A 10,000-nucleotide genomic window follows, 5' to 3' on the forward strand; every position below is an offset into this window, starting at 1 on the left:
CTCACATATACATCACTTGTACACTCACCTCTGCGGTAGCGCGCGCATTCCAGGTGTTTCTCCATGCAGGCGGGAGCGTTAGGGGGAATCCGCCACCGGGGCTCCTGAAGCATCTCACCGTGTCTTTACACACACACTACACTCGCGCGCGCGCTATAACCCTTTATAAACCCTTCTGAAGCTCCTGATTAATGAACTCTCACGCGCTGGAGAAATTCAGCAGGCAGATGAATGAACCCATGTGAGTCCGCGCGCACGCGCTCGGGTTCCGGTTCCGGGTCTCCGCTGTGTGGGTGTAATGTTGTGTTATAACCGCTGAGCTGAGTGCACGAGGATGACCTGCTGATGTAAGAGGTTCCGGGTAAATAAACGCTTATAAACCTGAATAATGAGGAATAAACGTCTTTACCGGTATATTGTGTGTTCTGCTGTGGAAAGGAAACATTTCCCAGTGAATGTGCAAAAGCTTCAGATTATTAAGTTGCAGGTCAGCAGCGCCGCCTAGTGGACACTGAGAGCAGCAGGACCCGGATGTAAAGGTTACAGGAGTGTAAATAAACAGTCTTTTATCACTGCACTTAGAGCTCATGTTCATGATGAGAGATAATCAAATGCTTTTTAACTTCCACTTCTCTGTCTTTCTCCGTGTCTCTCTCTCCGTGTCTCTCTCTCCGTGTCTCTCCTGTGTTTACAGTATTAACACCAACAACAGAGGTGAATGCTGCACAGAGCATTCACCATTCTTTTATCATCACTCACTTTATTATTCACCTTTAATCTTGAACAGAACCCTGAGAGAGAGTGAGTGAGTGAGTGAGTGAGTGTGTGTGTGTGTGTGTGTGTGTGTGTGTGTGTGGAGGCTGTCTGGGGCGAAACACACTGAAGCACATTTAACCAAATCTAAAGAGTCCATCTTAAAGTAGTAAAAAGTCTAATAAATGTCTTTGTGCAGTCCAGGTAAATGTTGACTATAGCGCTTAACATTTAAATACATCTAGATGTTAAAGACTTTTATATTTCCAGATGTTGTCAAAAATGTAGAAAATTATTTCTGCAGTTTAACAATGCACTTACGTCTGGTCCTCAATACTGGCAATAATAGCTGTGTACTGTTGTTCATCTTCTTCATCATCTTCAGCATCATTTATGAGATTAATGTAAGTTCCATAATTATTTTGCCAGCGCCTTGAGGTGGGGCCGTTTGGTGGTGATGAAGCTCGGGTGCTTTTTGGTGTCTCCTGTTGGTTGCTGGAACAGGCTTGGGCATTTGTTGATGGATGAAAACTGGCACTGGCCTGGCCAATTGTTTCATGTTGTGTTGAAGTGGATCTTGGCATGGCATGGGACTCTGCTGCTGGTAACTCTGCTGTTGAGTTTTGAGCACTTGCTGAAACAACGGTGTGATTCCCTGTTGATTTTTTACAAGATCTTGAGGACTGTGATGGGCACTCATCTTCCGTATCGCCTATGTCTACCTCCTCTTCCCCACAGTTATCTTCAGAATCTGAGGTTTCTCCATACACAGACTACAAAAAACAAGTAACCTGTAGTCAAACCTGATCCACAATACTGTACACCACTGCATTGTTAGATTTGTATTAATATCAAAAGGTATGACAAAAATTAAACTTTTCCACTTTTGAAAATAAAATAAATATTACTTTGGGGTTCAAATTCATGTCTTATACTTACTTGATGAGGCTCTGATGGTTTCAAAACTTTTTGAATCATATTGCCGTCTAGCTGCTGGCCTTCATGGAACGTAGGAACAAGTTTGTTGCCACAGGGTAAGAGGATTTCCAGCCTGACGCAGGCAAACATGACACACGGGAAAACCTTTTTAAAAAACACATTTTTTGTGTAAACACAACAGTAATAGCATGAGATCAAGCTTGGCATTTTAAAACCAGAACTAACCTTACGATTTTTTACACACGTGTATATGCATGTGCCCCTTTTCATACATTTTCTGCTTGACCACATTGTTTTCTTTGGGGTTTGTCAGTAGAATTATATCTTTATTATAAATTCTATGGTACGGTGGTTTTGTCCTGTAAAAAAAGACAAAGAAATTGTTAAATGTCATAAAAGTACTATATTCGTTATTTTAACTCCTCATCTTGACGGACAGAAAAGGTCAAGACACAAAGAAGAGGATGGCCACTGTGAGTGCAGGTAACTGTGTAACTAAGAGATCTTTCCGGTACTTGCAGTGAAAATAAGTGGAAATAACGTACAAGGTGAACTGAGTTTATCTAATGATAAAGAGCTCAATAAAAGTGCTAAGGAAACAATACATAACATTTTGTGTGGAAAATTAAATTCACTGTTTTAACCCACTATGCCTAAAGGTGCAGTAGGACATCTTGGAAAATGGTAAATTTACCCGGATAGCACTGGAAGCGTACGCCCCGCCCTCCCTGCAATATTTATATATATATATATATATATATATATATATATATATATATATATATATATATATATATATATATATTATTTGTCCATAACACACGTGTGATCCAGGGCTTTCAGTGAGCTGGTGGGGCCAATAGCCTCGGACCTCGAGCACTGAGGCCGAAATCATGCCGCGTTTCCACTGTCCGGTCAGTAGATCTCAGCACTGCTGTAAAACCCGTCCTGAACACGCCTTCAATGGACATCAGCACACAATACAACCATTACACCAGCGAGAGGGAGATGAAATAAATCGCTAAACAAATATATCCAGAATGTTCGAATCAACTCACGTGAGCTGAGATCTGAGCGCTCTTTCCCGTCTGTTATGGTTTCTGTCAGCGCAATAAATGGAGCTCACACACAGAAAACACGAGTTACACGAGTTCCCAGTTATCTGTAGTATGGCATGAAATATGAAACATAAATTCCAGCGCGACGCTTTTAATAATAATACAGTAACAGCTACAGGGAAGAGACAGATGAAACTAAATAAATGCACAATTTAATCAAATATGATTTGTCTGCGTTCTTCAACTGGTCTCTGGTATTTAAATAAGCATAATGTGTATTTATCTTTACAATAGTTAGCATAAGTAGCCTTTAGCATCGCAAATAAATATAAACTTATATTTCTGCATCATACAGGGATAAGAATCTTCATCGGGTAGCAATCAGAAGTTATTTCTGACCTTCGCTGTTGCATTTTGAGCTGAAACTGGTTTCACATGGTTTAAATGTTGATATCAGCTCATAGTCCGATACAAAAGCTTGGGGAATGAACAGGTGCCGAGCGTCTCCTCACTCAGGTAAACTCCACCTTTGTTCAAGACCACTCCTCAAGCCCGAGCCGACCCGCTTTGGCCCAAGGTATTCGTAGGGCGGAAAAAGCCTGGTCCCCGAGGAAGCCCCGAGGAAGCCCCGAGGAAGCCCCGCCGAGGCTCCATCAGGCCCCGGAAGTGAGAGTGGAAACGCGCCTGGACCCGGCACACACTGGCTCGCCCGCTTTAAGCCCGACAGTGGAAACGCGGATATTGTTTCCCCATTATTAATTACAGTAGCATGGTTGCACCATATTAGGAAAATAAACCGTGACTAAAAATAATAATAATAAAAAAAACAAACAAACATGGATTTTACAATTAAATCAAGGTAACCACCAATTAGCCATGTTTAACCCATATGGGAATAAGGGCTACTAATGTGGTGTAGTTCTGCATCCCGAAAAAGGGGGCGCTGTGAGTCTCAGTAGAGTAGAATCGCTAATTTGCCAGCATTTTTCCTGACCTGCAGTTTTTTCCTCTCCGTGGATGTTCGTGAGAAATTCGAAAGAAAAACAGATGAAAGCGAGAAACAGGCAATTCTGCTGGGTTTATGTATCAGAACTCCGGTGAGGAAAAACACGCCTTTGCTAATGGTGCTAGCCAGCACGTTATGTTAGCTTTCTCTTCGGAAGTTGAATGTTCTAGGAAGGAAAACCAGTCGGAGTATCGGAGCACTGTATAAAGGGAAGAAAGGGGCAAATAAACATTGGCACATACAGTATGTTCACGGGAATGTTACTGTTCGGTCGCGAGTGATAATGTTTAACACACTTTAGTACCTGAATCATTGTGTTATTATATTAACTGATGGCTAATGCTAGCAATTCGTTAGCATGATGTGCTAGCATGGCAGAGGAACAGTGTAGTGCAGGATGGTGTTGTGAGACGCATGGCACTTGTTTTAATTCTTTTATATATTCAGTATACGGTATGACAATACCGAGTGATTTGTTATAAGAAAGGTACATTGCAAGTGTATTAATTATAAGTGCAAACGGTATGTTTTGCATAAAGCTAGTAACGATATTTGAATTCATGTCCATGTTAAACTGTTTAAAATGTTAAACTGCATTAAAAGGGGTGAGTTGGATTATATTACAGAATGTAAGAAGTAATTTACATATTACTGTTAAAATCTTCGATGTATAAAAAATTTCATGGTGATATAATTGTTATATTGCAAATAATTCATTTGTTAAAATGTCGGTAACTGTTGATGTCAATAATCCATCTGTTGTGTTAGAAATGCATCTTTGCGAAATTAGTTACATGCATTATGAATGGAAAAAAATGAAGTTAATGAGGTCTCACGTTAGAAAAGAATAGAAAAGGAGGACAGAATATTCATTGTCTGCCCCATTTGTACAGATTGGTTTTTCAAAGTACTAGACCATTTCTGGATGAACCAAGATGGAGAGCCTAAGACAGTATTGAATCCTTCTAAGCACAACTGAACCCTTTATTGAACTTACACACATTCACGGAACCCAATTTTGGATCAACATATAGCACACACGAAGACGGAACTAAAAGGGGCATCATCTTTATTTTTCTTCTTGGTTATTTTGAAGAGCTCTTCCGTTGTTCTATTTTCTTTCTAAATACCATTTGAAGTGTGTCATTTTTTTCATTGTGTTCAAGGGCAATAAAATTGTCAACTGTTCAGCTCAATTGAAATTGTCCTTGTGCATCAGGGATAGTCTACCTCTCTCCAAACCTGGGTAGATGTTGGCGTCTTTTCATAGTTGCCATTAGTCCGGTAGTACAGGCGCTACACATGGTTTTGCTACACTAACAGTAGTTTAACGATGGTATTTCCAGTAAAACTTGGCTTATACAATTAGTCATCATTCCTCTAATATCGAGTTACATAAGCCAACAAATACATCCATAAATACTTCAGCTGCTGTATCGTCTCGCTATAAAACGGGGTGTTTGGTTCTCTGCTCCTGAAGTACCAGGTAAAGCTACGTTCTGTGTGAGGTTCGTCCTCGACTCTACGTAATTTAGTGTGGGTCAGGACAATCTTCCAATTTCTGGATCAATCTGACTGGCCGAAGAATTTGAATCTACGGAATTCGAGATCGTGTTAATCAGCACTGGAGAACAAAGCAGGTTTCTTAAAATATTAACATTAATATTAACATTAACATTAGCCTCGGCAGCAAAATTACTGTCCACCATGACCGCGTGGCAGTTTCCAAAATACCGTGCTTCCGGTCACAATGAAATGACTTCGGGTCACACTAAAGATTTGTTTTGCTCTCATTCTCTCTCACATAAGAATAAAATGTATGAAAATGCAGTACATTTGTGAGGGTGTGACAGTACATGATAAATATAGTGTGTATGTAAGAACGGTTGATTTGGCTTTGTATGTGTGTGCGCAAACATGTTTATACACACAAGTGTTTCAGTGTGTTTTGTCCCACACGGCTTCTCATATTAAAGCATGTGATGCTTTAAAGAGTGTGATTTGTGTGTGGATTCTTGTCAACACTGGACAGGGGCGTGGCCTGGGACTTGGGGTGAAATGTAAACAGGTTTATTCAGTTCATTTTATTAAGTTTTGTTTTTATTAAGTTTGTACATGTTCTATATGGAACTTTAGGTGAGCTACTCAGAAGTGTGTCACGAGCTGGAGACCCCTGAGTTAGAGTGTGTGTGTGTGTGTGTGTGTGTGTGTGTGTGTGTGTGTGAAAACACTGATGATGCTGTTTACAATATCATCACACAGCTTATGAAGATAAGTGTCAGAGTCATCTCAGAGGATCAGGGCTTTCACACTGGCTGTATGTCTATCTGTCAGGTTTGTTACTAATATTCAAAACCAGTTTACAACATTAGCAGCCATTACAGTGTGTGTGCGTGTGTGTGTGTGCGCCCAATACATTCACACCAACACTTCTTATCACCATGGAATCCTGTCTGGCTGAGTGCGGTGTGTTGAATCTGTGTCTAGCGGGTCTTTGAGTCAGAGAATACACCCTTATTAAATCACACACACACACGCACACACCTGGCTGGTTCAAACCTGCAGTGGAGGAAAATGAGCTGAAATCAGTAGCCTGAGGATATGACTGAGAATTTAGAAGAACACCACACCCAGAACAACACACACCTCACTGTCTCTCTCTCTCTCTCTCTCTCTCTCTCTCTCTAATAACTCTATATGGTCATTTCTAGCTGATGTTGAAATATTGAGTTTTATTGTGAAGGGTGTATGGAGTAGGGTGTAAAGAGTAGGGTCTATGGTTTAGGGTGTAGGGCACATGGAGGTGTCTATGTTCTGTAGGTTTATTAAATGTTCACTCACACTGAGTTGAGAAGATTAGTGAGCTTTTCTTTAGGGCACAATAAGACCGGCTCCAGTTGGGACTTGACCCGGTTTACCGTACCTGTCTTATAACACAAGGTTCTCCAGGTTGTCCCTGAAGAACCCGAACAGGTCTGAAGTGAAAGCCAACAACAGAAGGTTCCTTTTCAGTGCGAGTTGAAATCAGAAGCCCTTTAGGAGAAGAACCTGAGGAGGAGAACCTGAAGTGTTCTGAACAATTCAGTGATTAGTGTCTAGAACCTCAAGGAACCTTCCTCACACTGATGGAGCAGTGTGTTGTGTAGTTACAGCAGAATGGTGGTGTGTTAGTGTACAGAGTGGAGCAGAGTCCGGATTAAACTCCTGACACGTTGTGTGTGTGTGTGTGTTGTAACATGAGCAGGATTTTTGTTCTCACATCCGCTGTGTATCCAGAAGTTTTCACTAGACTCCATGTTAGAGCCCAAACATCTGTGTGTCAGGTTTCTCCGTGCATGTCAAACTTCACATCATCATCACCACCATCATCATCACCATCACTATAACAACCACCATCATCATCACCACCATCATCACCATCACTATAACAACCACCATCATCATCACCACCATCATCACCATCACTATAACCACCATAATCATCACCATCATAACCATCATCATCACTATAACCATCATCATCACCATCATCACCATCACTATAACCATCACCATCACTATAACCATCATCATCATCACCATCATCACCATCACTATAACCATCATCATCATCACCATCATAACCATCATCATCACCATCACTATAACCATCATCATCATCACCATCATCACCATCACTATAACCATCATCATCATCACCATCATAACCATCATCATCACCATCACTATAACCATCATCACCATCATAACCATCATCACCATCACTATAACCATCATCACCATCATAACCATCATAACCATCATCACCATCACTATAACCATCATCATCACCATCACTATAACCATCATCATCACTATAACCATCATCATCATCACCATCATCACCATCACTATAACCATCACCATCACTATAACCATCATCATCATCACCATCATCACCATCACTATAACCATCATCATCATCACCATCACTATAACCATCATCATCATCACCATCATAACCATCATCATCACCATCACTATAACCATCATCACCATCATAACCATCATCACCATCACCATCACTATAACCATCATCACCATCATAACCATCATAACCATCATCACCATCACTATAACCATCATCATCACCATCACTATAACCATCATCATCACTATAACCATCATCATCATCACCATCATCACCATCACTATAACCATCACCATCACTATAACCATCATCATCATCACCATCATCACCATCACTATAACCATCATCATCATCACCATCATCACCATCACTATAACCATCATCACCATCATAACCATCATCACCATCACCATCACTATAACCATCATCACCATCATAACCATCATCACCATCACCATCACTATAACCATCATCACCATCATAACCATCATCACCATCATCACCATCATAACCATCATCATCATCACCATCATCATCATCACCATCATCATCATCACCATCACTATAACCATCACCATCACTATAACCATCACCATCATAACCATCATCACCATCATCACCATCATAACCATCATCATCATCACCATCATCATCATCATCACCATCATAACCATCATCACCATCATCACCATCATAACCATCATCATCATCACCATCATCATCATCACCATCATCATCATCACCATCATTACCATCACCGTCACTATCAACCTCAACATCACCGTCATCCGCTGTAATTGTAACACACACACACCCCTGAGCTGTGATCGTCACCCCCCCCACACACACCCCTGAGCTGTGATTGTCACACACACACACACACACACCCCTGAGCTGTGATTGTCTCACACACACACACACACACACCCCTGAGCTGTGATAGTCACACACACACACACCCCTGAGCTGTGATTGTCACACACACACACACACCCCTGAGCTGTGATAGTCACACACACACACACCCCTGAGCTGTGATTGTCACACACACACACACACACACACACACCCCTGAGCTGTGATTGTCACACACACACACACACCCCTGAGCTGTGATAGTCACCCCCCCCACACACACACACCCCTGAGCTGTGATTGTCACACACACACACACACACACCCCTGAGCTGTGATTGTCTCACACACACACACACACACACCCCTGAGCTGTGATTGTCACACACACACATACACCTGAGCTGAGGTACATGAAGATCTTTCCACATGAAGTTCACTAACGTCAGGAGAAAAGAGAAAGAACACACACACACACTCTTTATTTAAATATAACATGTCTGGATGTGACTCAGGAACATGTCCAAACACTGCACATGAAATCCTACACTCAGGGCTGGGGGTTAGGGATTAGGGTTTATAGTTCTGGTTTCAGATTATAGACTGGTCAATGTTGGGGGGGGATTAGGGACCAGGGTTTAACACTGTATGTGTTAGAGGCAGTGAGTTTTGACTCATCCAGATGTGTGTGTGCGTGAGTGTGTCTGTGTGAGTGTGACTACAGCACTGCTGTGATGCACACTTCCTCACAGTGCCACGCCCGTCACAACAATGACTCAAAGTACACACACACACACACACACAGGTGTGTCAGTCTATAAAAGCGGCTGAGTGAGACACAGAGGAGTTATAGAGGAGTTATAGAGGAGTTATAGAGGAGTTATAGAGGAGTTGTGTTTAATTCTCCAGGATGAAGACTCTGATTATTCTACAGATCACTGCAGGTACCCCTTTATTATCAATTTTTCACACACACACGTATGGCCAAGTCTCTGAACATCCTAGTTTTTATTCCAACCGTATTCCTGTGTCAGTTAGACTGTGTGACATTGTGTGTGTGTGTGTGTGTGTGTGTGTTGCAGCATTAGCAGCCATGTGTTTGGCACAGCAGGAGTGTGTGAGCGGGGCGTGTTATCCTCCACTGGGTGATTTACTGACAGGCCGAGAGATTGAACTCAGAGCCTCGTCCACATGTGGTCTCACCGGCATCGAGGTGTTCTGTACACCCTTAGGACAGGTATAGATACACACACACACACACACTAAAGTGTGGATTTATTGAGTGCTCTAGAGATTCCGCACAAATTTAGCATCACACCTTAATCAGTACCCTACAGTATTATTATTGTTACAGTGAGAGGTGATGCTGAAATGTTACTTCTGTGTGTGTGTGTGTGTTTTTGTGTGTCTGTGTGTTTGTGTTTTTTTGGTATGTGTGTTTGTGTTTTTGTGTGTCTGTGTGTCTGTGTGCTTGTGTTT

General features: G+C 41.7%; 3 protein-coding genes across 55 annotated transcripts in view; 1 reads left to right on the forward strand and 2 right to left on the reverse strand.

Moving 5' to 3' along the window:
* wdr77 (WD repeat domain 77) overlaps positions 1-449 on the reverse strand; it is a 19,342-nt gene extending 18,893 nt beyond the window's left edge. The window contains exon 1 of one of the 2 annotated variants that reach the window (XM_058374288.1): positions 29-449. In XM_058374288.1, the coding sequence (XP_058230271.1) occupies positions 29-113 (85 nt within the window). In that variant the 5' untranslated portion in view covers positions 114-449. The remainder of the gene's footprint in view (positions 1-28) is intronic. The other variant, XM_058374287.1, reaches the window with a different exon arrangement.
* Positions 450-634: 185 nt separating this feature from the next.
* On the reverse strand, positions 635-3,382 carry LOC131342946 (uncharacterized). Of its 3 annotated transcripts, none has more exons than XR_009203079.1 (5): positions 3,150-3,382; positions 2,751-2,854; positions 1,918-2,051; positions 1,693-1,804; positions 635-1,526 (listed from the first exon to the last, which is right to left on the reverse strand). XR_009203079.1 is itself a non-coding variant. In XM_058374289.1 (5 exons), the coding sequence occupies exons 3-5, from the start codon at positions 1,981-1,983 to the stop codon at positions 1,071-1,073; spliced, it is 666 nt and encodes a 221-aa protein (XP_058230272.1). In that variant the 5' UTR covers positions 1,984-2,051; positions 2,751-2,854; positions 3,150-3,382; the 3' UTR covers positions 638-1,070. The 3 variants fall into 3 exon arrangements, 2 of the variants coding, with proteins under 2 accessions (XP_058230272.1, XP_058230273.1); XM_058374289.1 differs by having other exon boundaries at positions 638-1,526; positions 1,693-1,836; XM_058374290.1 differs by lacking the exons at positions 2,751-2,854; positions 3,150-3,382 and having other exon boundaries at positions 638-1,526; positions 1,693-1,836; positions 1,918-2,280.
* Positions 3,383-9,314: 5,932 nt separating this feature from the next.
* lamb3 (laminin subunit beta 3) overlaps positions 9,315-10,000 on the forward strand; it is a 17,857-nt gene continuing 17,171 nt past the window's right edge. For all 50 annotated transcript variants that reach the window (XM_058373274.1, XM_058373273.1, XM_058373272.1 and 47 more), the window contains exons 1-2: positions 9,315-9,465; positions 9,604-9,758. In XM_058373274.1, the coding sequence (XP_058229257.1) occupies positions 9,432-9,465; positions 9,604-9,758 (189 nt within the window). In that variant the 5' untranslated portion in view covers positions 9,315-9,431. The remainder of the gene's footprint in view (positions 9,466-9,603; positions 9,759-10,000) is intronic.

The sequence above is a fragment of the Hemibagrus wyckioides genome, linkage group LG21 (genome assembly GCF_019097595.1).
Source record: "Hemibagrus wyckioides isolate EC202008001 linkage group LG21, SWU_Hwy_1.0, whole genome shotgun sequence".
NCBI classification, from domain to species: Eukaryota; Metazoa; Chordata; class Actinopteri; order Siluriformes; family Bagridae; genus Hemibagrus; species Hemibagrus wyckioides.